Source organism: Colossoma macropomum, unplaced genomic scaffold (genome assembly GCF_904425465.1).
Source record: "Colossoma macropomum unplaced genomic scaffold, Colossoma_macropomum, whole genome shotgun sequence".
Classification (NCBI taxonomy): domain Eukaryota; kingdom Metazoa; phylum Chordata; class Actinopteri; order Characiformes; family Serrasalmidae; genus Colossoma; species Colossoma macropomum.
In genome coordinates this window covers 903,333-921,239 of record NW_023494804.1, presented here as the reverse complement: position 1 = coordinate 921,239, position 17,907 = coordinate 903,333, and the positions used below count along the sequence as shown (strand labels likewise).

General features: G+C 40.1%; 1 protein-coding gene across 1 annotated transcript; it reads right to left on the bottom strand.

Annotated features, from left to right (window-relative positions):
• Nucleotides 1–4,115: 4,115 nt before the first annotated feature.
• tmtops3b (teleost multiple tissue opsin 3b) lies at nucleotides 4,116–15,604 on the bottom strand. Its single transcript, XM_036595494.1, has 4 exons — nucleotides 15,188–15,604; nucleotides 10,925–11,253; nucleotides 7,827–8,060; nucleotides 4,116–4,376 (listed from the first exon to the last, which is right to left on the bottom strand). The coding sequence occupies exons 1-4, from the start codon at nucleotides 15,474–15,476 to the stop codon at nucleotides 4,116–4,118; spliced, it is 1,113 nt and encodes a 370-aa protein (XP_036451387.1). The 5' UTR covers nucleotides 15,477–15,604.
• Nucleotides 15,605–17,907: the final 2,303 nt, after the last annotated feature.

Genomic DNA, 17,907 nt, shown 5'->3' with positions numbered 1-17,907 from the left:
AGTCTTAGAAGCTGGTTGATGATTTTCTGAAGTAATCAGACACATTCAGTGGTGTTGAGGTCTGGACTCTGGGGTGGTCAGTCCATTGTTCAGCTTCTTTGTTTGATGTGTCCGTCTCCTTTTCTCAGTGAGGTTCTTCTTGATATCTACACATCCTTTCAGACCCACAGCGCTGAGTCGTCTTCTCACAGTGGAAGGATGGACAGAAACACCTGTGGATGTTTTCAGATCTGATCAGCTTGATTTTCTCCTCTCTCTCAGAGATGAAAGCTTTAAGTGCTGTTTATCTGATGGGGGCAGTTTTGGGGTCGACCAAGTCTTCCAGGTGGTTGTTAGGAGCCACATTTTCTCTGTAGCTTTTAATCAGTTTTTAAACTTTTGTAAACTCCTGCTTTTCTCACTTTGACTTTCCATTTACTTTTGTAAGTGGACTATCTTATCACTAATCTCCTCAGTCTGATCTTATCAGTGCTTTGTACTTAATAACTGTTTCTACTGGACATTAAATAAATAAGGGTGGCACAGTACTGTATATACACTACACACTCACACACTGCCCAATATCCATCACACTTTCTGCAGGGAGAAATAAATAATGAGAATCAGAATGAAAAAGCTCTTATAAAGCGACGCCGAAAGCCTGACGGTGCTGAGCAGCGCAGCGGGGGTTAAAATGCACTCCAGTGAGCTCACGCTAAAATCAGACCTGCTGCTGTTTCTGGGTTTGTTTTATACATTTTTAAAGCTCTGGAAAAGTGCCCAACCGCTCGGCTCTCTCGGACCGTTTTAGGCCCTCACTGTGCTGTACAGCATTAAGGACATGTATAATGTAAGCATGCAGGTGTGCACGTACACCATACGCTGGACACGGTGAGCGCACCTCACCCTCAGCAGCGCTTGGCCTGTTAGATGCATCCCAATCAGGGCCGCTCTCCACAGACGGACAGCTGAGTTCACCCTCCCATACCATATAATGACAGGACACAAGGCCGTACATATGTCCCACATGAAAGTCCCTATAGGTAATAATAATATGTCCCATATGTATTATATATTTATGTAAGTCCTTACATGTGATAATAATGTCCCATGTGTATTTATATGTATGTAACTATATGTAATAATTTGTGTGTATAATAACAATATCCCATGTGTATTGTATATATAAGTATCTATATGGACTACTAATGTCCCATATGTATTATGTATTATGTATTATGAGTACCTGTACGTAATGTCCCATGTATATTATATACATGTAAATACCTATAGGTAATAATTTATCTCATGTGTATTATATATGTAAGTACTTGTATGTAATAATATGCTCCATATGTATTACATATATGCAATTATCTGTGTGTAATAATAATGTGTGCCATATGTATCATATATGAATGTAGTATATTTGCACATTTATGTATACAACTAATTTTGATCCTAATCTTAATCTCAGCACATCACTAAATCAGCACCATTTTTGTCCTAAAAAAAAACCAACACACACACACACACACACACACTGCCACTCCCCTGAGCTAATCAATCAGCAGAACACACGGCCCTGGTTCAAGGATGATGCTAATCAATAGTGCAGAAACGGCAGCTAAATAATGCCAGGAAAGGAAACAACAACAACAACAACGACAGAGCGTAATGAAATCAGGCAGATCTGCAATTCACAGCGATCAACAATCAGCTCCTCTGAAACACAGATGAACCCTCAGAACTCTGAACCGGTGCTCATTAAAGCGTAAGTCTGTGGGCTGACGGGATAAAAGCCCACAGCTGACCTATCGGCCCAGAGCAGCGGCAAATAAAATATACATAAATTATCTGACAGGATCTGACTGCTGCATGATCCAATTAATCTCCCGCTGACCTTTTGCACTTTCGCATCCAGTTTGGAGATGGACGACGAGACACGCTGCTGACCGCTCGGACCAAATCGATTGATAAAACACACAAATCACCCTCAACACGTTTACTATACGTTTAATGGAGATTATGCATTACATACACACAGCAGTTCATTGATCCAGGATGCAGCTTTCACACAAACCAATCAACCAATCAGTCACTGCCTCTGTACAGAGGAGCACATCATAATCACAGTCATTAAAGTGTGCAGGTCTGCTCTGCATTGTGGGAGAACGTGTTCTGCAGTAGCCATTTTTGCCATCAAGTGAAGAGAACACAGAGTGCTAATGAAGCTCTGACACACAGACTCTACAGCTCATCCACCAAAACTGACCCAGTCTGGCTTCAACAGCCCCACTGAGACATGAACATCCAGCAGGACTCATGCAGGCAGGCTGGGGCGTGTTTAGGTGTGAATAAGCAAAATATATGAAATACTCTCCTGGGAAAAGGGTGATTTTAATTTTTAATTACACTACTGCCCTCTCTGGTCAGATGGTAGAACTGCAGCCTGCGAATGAAGTGATGTAGGCTGTATTGAAAACCTGCTGGCAGCCAATCAGAAGGAGAGCAGGCCATTTGAGGAACCATTCAGTCATGGGGAACATTCATTCATTCATTCATTCATTCAATCGTTCATTCATTCATTCATTCATTCATTCATTCAATCATTCATTCATTCGTTCATTCGTTCATTCATTCATTCATTCATTGATTCATTGATTCATTCGTTCATTCATTCATTCATTCGTTCATTCATTCATTCGTTCATTCATTCGTTCGTTTGTTTGTTTATCAGAGATAAGACTCAGTTTTCCTTCCTGATTTCATCTGCAGTCTCTTGGTAGATGATGAGCAGCAGGTCTGAGAGTTTCAGTCAGCAGATTCACCTCCTAATAGAGTTAAAGAGGTTCACACTCCTCTCCTAAAGGCCTAAGGTGTGGAGATTCACTCGTAGAGGGGTGTGAACACACGGACTCGGCCCCATTAGCTCCCAATCATTTGCTCTCTGCAGTGTTTTTGTTTTTTAGTGCATTGGTCCAAGTCACATCACCGCCCTCCGGCCTCGTCCACGGCCGAGTCACTGCTGCCATCTGCTGGCCAGAAGACGCAGCTGAAGATCAGCGAACAGCTGCTGTAGTTTATTATGAAAAGCTTGCATTACACATTTTATTCCTGCATGCTGGTTTATGATGGTCACTCAATGTGGTCATACTGGTTGACCAGCATACCAGCATCCAAAACACAACACATGAGGTCATCTTCCATGTGTTCCTCTCTTCTTAAACTCTCCTTTAAAGGCTCTTCATATAACATGATCCTCATGTGTTTCATATCAAAATGCTCCGTTATCTTCATCACTACTTTCCAAAACCGCTGCAATCTGACACGAATCCCTTTTCAAACCCCAGAATAATCCCAGATAAAGCTGTTTATAAGCCATAGCGGTGAATTATGTTAAAATGCCTAATATTTCAAAACCGTAACATTCGATTTTCTGAGTTTATTTCGCTCCATCTGTTTTATACAGCTGCTGATACAGCTTCATCACTTTACTCTGCTAGCTGACTCAAACGAACGACAACGTACCAAAGTTTATAGCCAGACAAAGCTATTATAACAAAAATACTACAAAGTTTATGTACATTACGTTATGATAACTTTTCGCAAGTTTGCATGGCTAGCTGGTTAGCTCACTGAGGCTGACCTAGCCGAGGACCAGGGTTGAGGGAAAGGTACAGAACCGTTAGCTCACCTTACCACGTATTTACAGGGGCTGTGACCCATCGTTTGTTGTGGAGGGACTTTTTTGCTAGAAGAGGGAGAAACAGGCTAAATAAACAGCAGCTTATAACAGTGTTATTCACCTCCGTGTTTATGTTAGCACGCTAGTGTGAGGTCAGCGTCCTGCACGTGGATTTGACCCTCAACTTTGACAAAGCGGTGCTTTTTTCTTTTCTCTTAGTCCTCCTGATATTCCTGACTAACACTCATGTAACAGTGACCTTTAACCTCTGCACTCGCTCCAGCACAGTTTACAGATCATTTCTTGGTTTACAGTCAAATAGCATGAGTTTGTTTTCCAACTGGTTCTGAATGAAGCCGAAATCTGAAAAGACAACATTTTATGTTTTGTGATAATTGTTTGTGTGCGCCCCCTGGTGGTCTGGATCAAATTAAGACTATGGGCTGAGTTAGGGGGTGACTCGTGCTTCCAGCTCTAAAGCTGTGTTGCTCCTCTGGGGGGCGCTACACTGAGCGCTGGTGGTTGTTCCAGAGTTATGTGGACGTTTCGGACTGTCGGCGGGTGAGGGGTCTCTGTACAGCCCCAGGGCGATGCCGTTGGGTGCAGAACCATCTGTACAGCTGCTGGGTTGAGTGTGGAGTTTGTGCAGTGTGTGGAGTGACGGAGATCCTGATTCACACTTCACCAACGCCAGAAAACACCTGTAGAACTGACACACATACAGTAAACAACGTTACATCACAAGGAAAAAACATAATATACTGTTGTGTGAAAAAAACAAAAAACAAAACAGCCAGTTAAGCCTGTTTAGCCCCTTAAACTCTAAGGGTCCACATGAGGGCCCATATCTCAATTTCTCGCTCTCATAACTACAGAACTCACATTAGTTTCATAGCATATATAATATAGTATACACAGTATAATTCATAGTAGGTATTAAATAATTTATAGCAGATACTGAATAATTAATAGAAGATACCAAATAAGTCACAACAGATACTGAACAATTTTAAGAAGATTAAGAGTGCTAACGGCTGCAGCGTCTCAAGGGAAAAGCAGGATAAGTTGGCTATTATCAGTCAGACGTGAGTGTGGATATTGATTTTGGCTGCGTTTCAGAGATGAGCTGATGTAGTTTATCAGCGGCTGGTTGATGTATTGAGCCGTATCGATGGTCAGATTATCAGCCGCAGGACACAATCAGCACCGCACATCTGCATCAGGTACATTACTAACGTAAACATTTTAAGCCTCATTACTAAGAATGTACTATGAAACTGATGTATATGTTCTGTAGTGTGAGAGTGAGGACGAAGTGTGGACCCCCATATAGCCCCTCAGACAGTAACAGCTCCACTGAACACGATGCCATGGCAGCCAGTAGACGCTGATTAGCGTGACTGTGTCAGAGTAACGCTGATTGGATTTAACTGTTGCTTTAAAGTGGACTTTCACTCTCGGACTCTGACTCTGAACGGCTGGAATGACTCCCAGTCTGACATTGTAGCTGATTTAACTGAACATGACCGCTCGGCCTCTATCAGCCCTGCTGGGAGCACAGCTAAAGCTAATCCTGCAGAGAGCATATCTGAGCTTCAGTTACAGCCACACAGGACACAAACTAACTAAACCTCAGACAAGCAGCTCAATCAAAAATCTAACCTGTACAATCCCCCCCTTGCTCATAAATGAAGCTGCCTCCTGCACTGGAGCTACGAGGCTAATGCAGCTAACAAGCACTGATAACTGACACTATGAATTAAGTTGTGTCAGAAATATTGTATTTGAGAGATGAGCACTCGTGAACCCCATGGTCTCATATTCACTAGTGGGAAACATTTACTAGTGTGTCGTCAATAAAACAGCTGCAGTGGTCACTAAGGCTACACTCACATCACAGGCCTCATTGCTCTTTTCTGATTTTTTGCTCAGATTTGAGGTTTCTAAGTGGACGATTCACAGTCGTGTAGGTAAGTGACTCAAATCTGTCATTAGTGTGAAAAGCCTGTGTCCTGAAACGACCCACATCCTTAGCAATAACGACCCCGAGTGAACCGTGAGAGTCGGGAACAGCAGACTGACCAGCAAAAACTCCGCACATTTCCGTTCAAAAGTAATTATATCTTAAAATATCCTGTGGTTTTTTCTATGAAATGAAGAAGGGGGGCAGTTAGGCTGGAATATTAGGCTGGAATGTTAAGATGGAATGTTAGGCTGGAATGTTAAGGTGGAATGTTAGGTTGGAATGTTAAGGTGGAATATTAAGGTGGAATATTAGGCTGGAATGTTAAGGTGGAATGTTAAGGTGGAATGTTAGGCTGGAATGTTACGGTGGAATGTTAGGTTGGAATGTTAAGGTGGTATGTTAGGGTGGAATGTTAAGGTGGAATATTAGGCTGGAATGTTAAGGTGGTATGTTATGGTGGAATGTTAAGGTGGTATGTTAGGGTGGAATGTTAAGGTGGAATATTAGGCTGGAATGTTAAGGTGGTATGTTAGGGTGGAATGTTAAGGTGGAATGTTAGGTTGGCATGTTAAGGTGGAATGTTAGGTTGGAATATTAAGGTGGTATGTTATGGTGGAATGTTAAGGTGGAATGTTAGGTTGGAATGTTAAGGTGGTATGTTAGGGTGGAATATTAAGGTGGAATGTTAGGCTGGAATGTTAAGGTGGTATGTTAGGTTGGAATGTTAAGGTGGAATGGTAGGGTGGAATGTTAAGGTGGAATGTTAGGCTGGAATGTTAAGGTGGTATGTTAAGGTGGAATATTAAGGTGGTATGTTATGGTGGAATGTTAAGGTGGAATGTTAGGTTGGCATGTTAAGGTGGAATGTTAGGTTGGAATATTAAGGTGGTATGTTATGGTGGAATGTTAGGTTGGAATGTTAGGTTGGAATGTTAAGGTGGTATGTTAGGGTGGAATATTAAGGTGGAATGTTAGGCTGGAATGTTAAGGTGGTATGTTAGGTTGGAATGTTAAGGTGGAATGTTAGGCTGGAATGTTAAGGTGGTATGTTAAGGTGGAATATTAAGGTGGAATGTTAGGCTGGAATGTTAAGGTGGAATGTTAGGGTGAAATATTAAGGTGGAATGTTAGGTTGGAATGTTAAGGTGGTATGTTAGGGTGGAATATTAAGGTGGAATGTTAGGCTGGAATGGTAAGGCAGAATGTTATGCTGGAATGTTAAGGTGGAATGTTAGGTTGGAATGTTAAGGTGGTATTTTAGGGTGGAATATTAAGGTGGAATGTTAGGCTGGAATGTTAAGGTGGAATGTTAGGTTGGAATGTTAAGGTGGTATGTTAGGGTGGAATATTAAGGTGGAATGTTAGGCTGGAATGTTAAGGTGGAATGTTAGGGTGGAATGTTAACGTGGTATGTTAGGGTGGAATATTAGGCTGGAATGTTAGGCTAGAATGTTAAAGTGGAATGTTAGGCTGGAATGTTAAGGTGGAATGTTGGTTGGAATGTTAAGGTGGTAAGTTAGGGTGGAATATTAAGGTGGAATGTTAGGCTGGAATGTTAAGGTGGTATGTTAGGATAGAATATTGAGGTGGAATATTAGGCTGGAATGTTAAGGTGGAATGTTAGGCTGGAATGTTAAGGTGGAATGTTAGGTTGGAATGTTAAGGTGGAATGTTAGGCTGGAATGTTAAGGTGGAATGTTAAGGTGGTATGTTAGGGTGGAATGTTAAGGTGGAATGTTAGGCTGGAATGTTAAGGTGGAATTTTAAGCTGTAATATTAGGTTGGAATGTTAGGGTGGTATGTTAGGCTGGAATGTTAAGGTGGAATGTTAGGCTGGAATGTTAAGGTGGTATGTTAGGCTGGAATATTAAGGTGGAATGTTAAGGTGGGACAACTTAACAAGCTTGATATCATGACAACAGACGAACCCTTTTTGGTGCTACATAGAACTCTGTATAGAACCATCTACAACATATTCTCAGCAATCTGAAGAACGCTTTAATCATGCAAGGGGTTCTTTGAGTTTTCATGGTTCTACATAGACATACATTTTCTGTACTGAAGAACCCTTGAAGAACCACCTCCTTTAAGAGTGTATGTTTGAGAAGGAGCTAAAGTAAATAAATCTGAGCTTTTCTTTTAAGTATATTTGCAGTTATGGTTCTATGTAAGTTCTAACTCTGCACTCTGTACCTGTTTGTTGAAGAACGCGTAAATGATGGGGTTGAGGACGGTGCTGCTTTTGGCCAGTACAGACGGTATGATGCTGGCGGTGGGGCTGACTGTGCCGGATGGCCCGAACGTACCCAACAGTGCCACCACTCCATATGGCAGCCAGCAGAGCAGATAGCAGGACACCATGATCAGAACCATGAGCAGAACACGGCCCTCCCTCCACTGGGCGGTGGTCTGCTGCACTTTAGCCGCCTGAGGAACGAGAAGAGACACCGGCCTTCAGCACAAAGCGGATTAATCAGCTTTAAATGTTTTCATGTAATGTTCAAAGAACATTTCGAGGATGTTTATCATTTTAAAAAATGTTTCTATAAGGTGGGATGTTGGATGTTGTGAGGATGCTGTTAGAGCCACATATCATGTTCTATGATGTTCTATGATGAGCTTTCCTTTAAAAAGAACATTCTGAGAACAAAAAACTTCCCAGTGAAAACATTAACAGAAAATGTTTGTAATATTCTCTGAATGTTTTTAAAACAAAAAAATTCAAGCTGGGGAACTGTTCACAGTGGTGGTGATAGGAACCAGACGTCCACCTCTAAAAGCTCCTCACAGAAAGTTCCTACATGAAATGGTTATGAATTCACTGCCTGATGACTGAGACACTGTTTTATGATCGTTTAGAGAACTTAAACTCCATTCATGGTGGAGGGATACATGCAGGGCGCTGTGAGGCAAAATAGTCCCCAAAGAAAACTTATTATTTCAGATTTTCCACTATTTTCATCATCAACATTCCATATAAACTCAGAAGACTCGTGTAGGTTCACTGGTGGTTCTGCATAGTAAATAAAATGTCTATATTTGTGTTGTAGTCATGGCGACCCCTGGTTCCTATCACCACCACTGTAAAGACACCTGAACCATTTCACACCAAACCACTCTGAATCTCTCTGATTGAGTTCAGGATCAGCAGAGCTGCTAAATCAAACCCAGTAATATATAAACTCAGATACGAGCTGACAGAAGCGTGACGCTACATTCGTATCTCATAAACCTCATTACTGAAGATCTATATCTGGGCGCAGCCTATTAGAGGGGGAGGGGTTCTGCTGTGGACACACCCACATTTAAATGAGTGGGCAGTCTTTCTGAAGAGCTTATTTTTGGAGGGTTACTTCGTTATTTTATTGAAGTTCTACTGGAGAAATTTGATTTATCTGAACCAAACTGACCTGTAGAACAGAATTATAACACCAAGAAGTAGAACCAAGAACGTTCTAGACGATTTAGAAAATATCATAAATCAAACACAATTGGTGCCAATTAGAAATTGTATCATGCAGATCATTACAGCCCTCAAAGAAAGACTGTAGAGGAACCATTATTGGAACGTTTCAATGAATAGAAGAACCTTTATGAGCCTTAAAGAATCTCCACATGATGTAAAGGTTCTAGAACCATCACATTGGCAAACAACCATTACACTATGTGAAGGTTCTTTAAACCTTTGAAAGGTTCTTCACAGATTTGTTTATTGAACACAGTTATTTCATAGCAAAGCACCATGAATCTGTTACACCTCACAGGCTGGATTATGGGGGAATTTTGGGAAACTGGTAAAAAACAGAGTCAGTATAATTAATGCGCTGCCTTTTACTTCATTTTGTTCTCTTTGTTCTTCAGTCTCTCGTTCAGGCGTTCCTGTAGAGCATCATCAAACATCTATTACAGCTTTTTAATGAGTTCAGTTCGTTAGTAATTCACTAATTCATTCTGCTCTCCAGAATTAGCAGCACAATCCATCCTGCAGATTTACACTCAGGAGCTCATCAGCAGAGCCACTAAATCAGAGCCAATAATCAATAAACTCTGATACGAGCTGACAGAAGCATTACGCTACAGTCATATCTCATAAACCATATTACTGGATATCACCTGCGTCTTATTTTAAGCATTATTTCCTCAATCAAGACAGATTATATATCATACCCCAGTGCAGGAATATAAACTCATATTAAATCATTTAAAAGTGAAAATATATATAATACCAGGTCGTACAAAGATAATATGTATATAAATGTATATAAATAAAAAGCATATAAATAAATAATAATATTATTATCCTATATAATAAAAAAATATAATATACTAAAATCCAATATAATAAAGATTATTATTATATAAATAATAATTATTATTAATTATATAATTAAATGTACAATATAATATAATAAACACTATAATAATTGAAATAACACCAGATCTTATAAACACTGCACACTGAGGAACGTTACATATCTGCCTGTGTTTAAGATGAGTTCACATGCTAAGACATCACTGTTTACAGACTAAACGTCTGTAAACATCTGTAAACATCTGGCATATGGTGTGGAGTGAAGACTTCAGGAGGTGAAGAGTGTCTCAGTCTGAGTGACTCAGCCTGCAGGGAAACATCTGGAATAACAATGAAGCTCAAATCAACAACGAGCCTCCAGCCACATCACTGTCTCTGACTGTCGGTGATCTGGAAATGACCATAAACACACAAATAAATACAAGAGTAACACATTTTCGTTCCTTTTGACCCAAAACTGTAAAAGATTAATAAACCTTAAAGCTGAAAAGGCTCTGATTTTAAAAACCTGATCTTTTGTCTGTCAGACAGTCTTTCTGAGAGAAGCACATCGTCTCGTAATCAGACCCTGATAACTGAGCTAACCACTGTCTTAAACATGATGGTTTTTCAGGGGTTCTTTAGTACAGAGAATGGTTCTATATATAGAGCCAAGAACCATTTGCATGCTTACATGTTTTTTTTACAGTGAAATGGTTCTTCAGATTGATGGAGAATGTGTTGTATATGGTTCTATTTAGAACCAAAGAGCCCTCCACTCTTAAAAAAAGGCCATAGAGGAACCATTTTTGGAAACTTTCAACGAATGGAAGAAGCTTTACAAGCCTTAAAGAATCTGCCCCTGATGTAACAGTGCTAGAACCATTTAGTTGGCAAAAAACATTTACACTATGCGAAGGTTCTATAAACCTTTGAAAAGTTCTTTACAGATTTCTGGTTCTGGTCCTTTAGGGAACCAGAAGAGCAGTGGGCGCCTCACCCCGTGTACAGTGATGAGGATCTTCCCGTAGCAGAAGATGATGGTCAGCAGAGGCAGAACCAGGCAGAAGATGAAGAGGCAGACGATATAGGCTCTGCTCTCGGGGGTCCGCAGGGCCCACCGAACCGAGCAGGTGGTCCCGGGTCCCTCGGGGCCGTAACCGCTCCAGCCGAAGAGAGGAGGAACCGTCCAGATCAGAGAGTACACCCAGCAGCCCGCGATGGACAGCCTGACCTTCCTGTGATCCAGCACGTCCACTTTAGAGCCGCAGAGGATGGAGCAGCACCGCTCGTACGAGAGGATCGCCAGAGACACCAGAGAGACCACACCTGCACAGGTGAGAGGACACAGCCCACTGTCCTTCACCAAAAACATCTAAATGTGCTTGACTCTGAATAATAATAATAATAATAATAATAAATATGATAATTATTATTATAAATTATTAGTATTATTGTTATTATTATTATTATTATTATTATTATTATTATTATTATTATTTATGGGTCATTTACATAATGTGCATTTTTTGTGTTCAAGCCCATTATTTTCCCAAAAAATAATTTAATAAATAAATATTTACATGTATCAAATTGTTCAGTAATATCTCTTTTTTTATGGGAAACTTTTATGGGAATTTTTGGTCCATACATATAAAATTTCAGTTTCTTTTTGCCTTCAAAATTCTAAAAATGCCAGGCGGTGCAACTGTCCAATGTTAATTAAGTAAACTATCAAAAAGGTAATTTATTTATAAAATTCTAAAGAAAATAGTTTGATTTATGTTTGAAAACCTTAAAATAAAAACCAAGTTCCAAGTTAAGGCAATTTTAAAAGTGCTCAACTCACTGAAAAACTTTTGTTCACAAGTTCTTACTTCCTAAAATACCAGGCAGCACAACCAAAAACAAAGAACTTTTACTTTGACACGCTTTTACGAAAGAGGGGCCAGGGTACTGCATCATAAAGAAGACCCCAAGTGACCTTCATGGTGCAGCGCCAATGTCACAGATATAGTAAAGTGTGATGTTTGAGTCACGGCTAGAACGGTTCAGTTTACCATGTCAGGTGGTCTGACCTCAGGAGAACCATGAAAATGTGGAATTATTATAATAAAGTTTATTTATTTGAAAAATTTTAAGTATAAACTCAAGTTGAAGAATAAAGGTTTCTACGGGCGTCTAAGTAGATGCCTGTTTAATTTGAAATTAGTCTGAAAAGTCAGGCGGCACAACCAGTCAGTCAGATGGAGCAACCAGACCAGTACAGTTTAATAACCGAAACAGGAAGTTAAAGCTCTGATAACACTCACTATATTTAAGACAGAAAATATGCAGAAATAAATATGCAGGTATAAATATGCAGGTATAAATATGCAGGTATAAATGTGCAGGTATTTCCTGTCCTTTTCAATAAGGTTTTTTAAACTGGTCATTTTGAAAGCTTTACAAAAACACAAACAAACAAAGAAGAAATAAGCAAAAAACATCACAATCATAATATAAAATGAATAAACAGACGACAAAGCAGAATCAGATTAAGATTAATCTAAGACTAAAAACGCTTTCAGCAGTAAATCACCATTAATATTACAATTTAGTTTAAGACTGCACTGTTTAAAAAGGCGGTTCTTCAAGGGTTCTTTAATAAAAGAAAAGTTTCTATTTAGAACCATGAGTTCTATATAGAGCCGTTTGTTTAAATGACTCAGGAAGAAGCAAAACAGCTAAAGACATAAACATTTTGTACGTGGTGTAGGTATTTGTTCTAAAATTCACACATTGTCGCATCCAAAAATATCCTTATCTAAAACTTTACAGTGGAGGATAAAAACATTCTTACTTTTAAAGTTGATGTACAGAGTTTAAGTTTATTCCCGATAATGTTGGTACATTTCTGTGGGTCCATTCATCACTGAATTTTCACACAATGTGTTACATGTAACTAAAGGACTGTGTTGGACTGAAGGGTGTTTTTGTATGATGTGTTGAACATGATCTGTACAGTGACCTGGGCTGTTCTTACTGCCTGTATTCTAATGAGTCAGTCATCATAAACTACAGCAGATCTAAATAAAACTGTTTATTACAGATTCTCTCATTAACTGAGGGTCAGTTCATGGCCTCTCAGTGAATTCTGCTGCCCATTTATAGCACTGCAGCGCCATCTGCTGGACGAGGCCAGCTTTACACATGGATTTAGCACAGACTCGCACACAAATCCCCCATAATTCAGTGTGTGTAAACAGAGTGATTCAGAGAGGTTTGGTGTGAAATGGTTCAGATGTCTTTACAGTGGTGGTGATAGGAACCAGGGGTCGCCATGACTACAACACAGATATAGACATTTTATTTACTATCCAGAACCACCAGTGAACCTACACGAGTCTTCTGAGTTTATATGGAATGTTGATGATGGAAAATAGTGGAAAATCTGAAATAATCAGTTTTCTTTGGGGACTATTTTGCCTCACAGCGCCCTGCATGTATCCCTCCACCATGAATGGAGTTTAAGTTCTCTAAACTATCATAAAACAGTGTCTCAGTCATCAGGCAGTGAATTCATAACCATTTCATGTAGGAACTTTCTGTGGGGGAGCTTTTAGAAGTGGACGTCTGGTTCCTATCACCACCACTGTGAACAGTTCAGTTATGGTTATTTTATTAAAACAAATGACTGAACATTCTATTTTGTCTCTACCAAAACAATCATAACTACCAAACTTTACCAAATGTTTCAGTTGCAGTGTCTGTTTCAGTAGTGTCTGTTTCAGTTTTGACTGTTTCAGTAGTGACTGTTTCAGTAGTGTCTGTTTCAGTAGTGTCTGTTTCAGTTTTGACTGTTTCAGTTGCAGTGTCTGTTTCAGTAGTGTCTGTTTCAGTAGTGTCTGTTTCAGTTTTGACTGTTTCAGTAGTGACTGTTTCAGTAGTGTCTGTTTCAGTAGTGTCTGTTTCAGTATTGGCTGTTTCAGTTGCAGTGTCTGTTTCAGTAGTGTCTGTTTCAGTTTTGACTGTTTCAGTAGTGACTGTTTCAGTAGTGTCTGTTTCAGTAGTGTCTGTTTCAGTTTTGACTGTTTCAGTAGTGTCTGTTTCAGTAGTGTCTGTTTCAGTTTTGACTGTTTCAGTAGTGTCTGTTTCAGTAGTGTCTGTTTCTGTAGTGACTGTTTCAGTAGTGACTGTTTCAGTATTGGTTGTTTCAGTAGTGTCTGTTTCAGTATTGGCTGTTTCAGTAGTGACTGTTTCAGTAGTGACTGTTTCAGTATTGGCTGTTTCAGTAGTGACTGTTTCAGTAGTGACTGTTTCAGTATTGGCTGTTTCAGTAGTGTCTGTTTCAGTAGTGACTGTTTCAGTATTGGCTGTTTCAGTAGTGTCTGTTTCAGTAGTGACTGTTTCAGTAGTGTCTGTTTCAGTAGTGACTGTTTCAGTATTGGCTGTTTCAGTAGTGTCTGTTTCAGTAGTGTCTGTTTCAGTAGTGTCTGTTTCGGTAGTGATTGTTTCAGTAGTGTCTGTTTCAGTAATGTCTGTTTCAGTAGTGTCTGTTTCAGTAGTGACTGTTTTGGTGACAATTTTAGCTCATTTTGAGCTCAGAAACTCAAAGCAGCAGTTCATGACCAGCAAACACAGCTCTGAACAGCTGTTCACACAGAAAATCATCATATTTTACATTAAAACACTAAAAAGTGCTGAACTGCAGAAAATATGGCGATTCTTAATGCTCCACACTGATTTTCAAACTTGGGGAAACACTTTCTTCAGAACAATGGGATCTAACTGCTCACCATGTGACCATGAGGGACAGGGATGCAGCCTCACTTCCTGCTCTGAAATGTTAAAATAAGGCTCCGCCCACAGTCTAAAACTCAGTGTTTCGGTAGTGATGATGAAAATGTGGGACAACATTTTTAAAATGTAAAAATTAAACTCATAAATCTAAATCTTTAATTTGACTTTGAAAGAAATAAAAAAGATCTTTAAAAAAAACAGAAAAAAATGTAAGTATTAATTTCAGAAGTGTAAATTTAGACGTTAGGGTTTGGGACAGACTCCTCCCAAAAGAAAGAGCCCTATAAATGATGATTGTGTAGATATTTAGCTTATATAGCTTATATATCTCTAATAACGCCTTGGATTTAAATATATCAGAGCACAATTCTGGTAAATCTAAGATCTGGACTGTTCATGTTAAATATTTTTTGTGAGTGCAGTTTGAACCAAATCCAGCAGTTAACTGACTAAACCTGAGAATATTCGCACTGAAACTCACCGAAAAGCGTGTTTGCGAAGCCGTACCACCTGCAGCCGTGAGGTCCGGTCAGCCAGCGGCCGCAGACGGAGGCGGCGAAGCTGAACGGCGTCCCGAACACGCACACCAGCATGTCGCTAACGCTGATGTTCAGCAGGAGGAGGTTGATGGGGGTCCGGAGGAAGTGGAATCGAGTGAAGAGCATCAGGACCAGAAAATTATTCACAAACCCCAGAACGAAGATGATCCCGAGACAAACGGCCACCACACTGTGACCCGTCCGGCTCAGATCGGCTTCAGGAACCGACATGGTGGAGATCAGAGAGAAACCAGAGCTAATCTGAGACTGAGACCCCGACAGCAGGAGCGAGACCCCCAAGGACTGAAGCAGCGTTAATTATACAACAGACAGTCCTTCAATCTGACTGGCTGAACCACTGAAACACACACGACCAACGGGCCATCTCAGCTCTGTATCTCTGTATTCGTATCAGCTTTTATGAGTTATTATAATGAATAACTATAATGAATAATTAGGGAAACCGCAGTAACACACAGCCTATGGCAGATTAGTGCTTTATTACACAACAGCAGCTCCAGCTACACAATCAACAGGCTGAAAAACACCCACACTGTTGTTCTATCAGTTGTTTTTTCTCCATACCTGCATCACTGCACTGAGCACCTACACCAGGCATCGCAACCCAGATGATAAGAAGAGCCATTTTGTCCTTTCAATTAGAATCAAACCACCTTTAGAGCCGCAATACTTTATATCCATTTTACCATCTTCGCTGAAAATATGTACTAATATAGACTAAAAGACTTACTCTGCTCTGCTTTAAGCTTTAGCTCAGCTACAGCTGCTTTTCTCACATCTCCAGCAGGAAACTTTTCCACAAAAGTAGAACAGTTTCTTACAAAATGTCTCAACATTTGATTTTTTACGAGGCTGAAGTTGCTTCTCATTCGCCAGCTTGAACTTCCCGTTCCACCTTAAATGGTGCCTGAGGTGCCTGAATGTAACTGCTGCTCCATTTAAGGTGGAACGGGAGAATTCAAACAAGAAGCTGGTGAATGAGAAACTGACTTCAGCTTCATGACTTCTTAGTGTTTCAGTTTCTCACTGCAGATTAAACATATCAGGAAACCAGCTGGAGTGATTTTAAACACAAATAAGTCCATTCATCTCCAAATTATCGATGTTCATCTTAAATCTCTCTCTTTGCTGTTTCGTTAGCTACTAGCTAGGTGAGACTGTTGTCTGTGTTGCTATGGTGACCAGCAGTCTGTGCTGATCTTCAGGGTTAAAGGGTGAATTAGCAGTTCTACATTAACTCCAGAGTTTAAGACCATTTATTGTTAAACTGTGTTGAATGATCAGCAGAGCTTTATTTTACTGTAAAGGAGGATTATTTTATTTTTACCTACAAATCTGATTCTGCTGTGGAGCAACAGGACAGTAAAAGAGCCGCAAAAACAGAAAACAGAACAGAAAAATGTGGCTGACCTCTGAACTACACTCTCAGAAATAGAGGTACTAACCTGTCTCTGGGTCAGTGCCCCTCCTGTCACTGGGGTGGAACCCTCAAGGGTCCATCTCAGTACCTTCAGTCAGGGAACATAACTGAACCATAATCCACTGAAATGATATGTTCTAAGCTGTACTGACTCCACACACCCCGTCTCGCCTCCAGGCTTTTATTTTACTGTTCTGTTTAAAACATTCGGTTATGAAAAGGTACAAATACGAAACTTTTCACCTGGAAAAACTGATTTAAAGTTCACAATCAGACCTTAAACCACTGTTGAACACACTGTAGACATAATGCATGGGAATGAGAGAGTGATCCATTAAGTGGTTGTAGTGAGTCTGAGGCTGCAGTCGTGGCAGATGGTTGTCCTTCATTACGGTCTGATTTGTGATGTAGTTATTCAGGGTCTTGTTTTTTACATTATCCTGCGTGGATTATACGTGGATACATCACAGCGAGTGTCACTGGGTCGTGTTTGTATTTATCTGGTTTGAGGGCAGGAAAATGTGAGCAGATGGAGGAGCGTTTAGGAGGAGCCAAGACATCAATAATCAATCAGCAGGCATGATTAAACAAGTGTCTCCATGTGGGACAGAGTGATGAGCTCTTTCTGATCTGATGAGAGAAACAGGAAAAAGCACCTCTACAGTTAAAGTTTGCACCTCTGTGCTTTTCTGGTGCACAAGAACATTTTTGGCCATTCTAGAATAAACACAGATATCTGGATCTTGTAAAAGTCATTCTGTGTGTTTCATCTGAATCTTGTATCAGACATTATCAGATATCTGATCTTGTAGGTATCAGTTTTAGTGACTCTTTCAGTAAAGAGTCGCTGTTTAACACGCCGAACAACTAACCAGAACACTGCTTACACTATGGCTCTTAATCACAGTCAGTTATCTAGAACCTCCAGAAGAACTAGAATGACATTTTATTCCCACCTACTCATTGTGAACCAAAGCGTGATTGGTTAATTTCCTAATGATGTTGGTAGTTAATCTGACGTTTAAGACCTTCAGTCCAGCTCCTGAAGTCCTAACCAATGGGAGAGCAGCTCAGCTGGATCTACCTGGATACCCCAGAAAGAACAATCCTGATTGGATCATTTTCCATTGGGTGTTTCAAACAGCATATAATACTCACAGAATTTAAAAACAAGCATGATGATTACATTAAATAAAGATTAACTAAACGGGGCGACTGCCT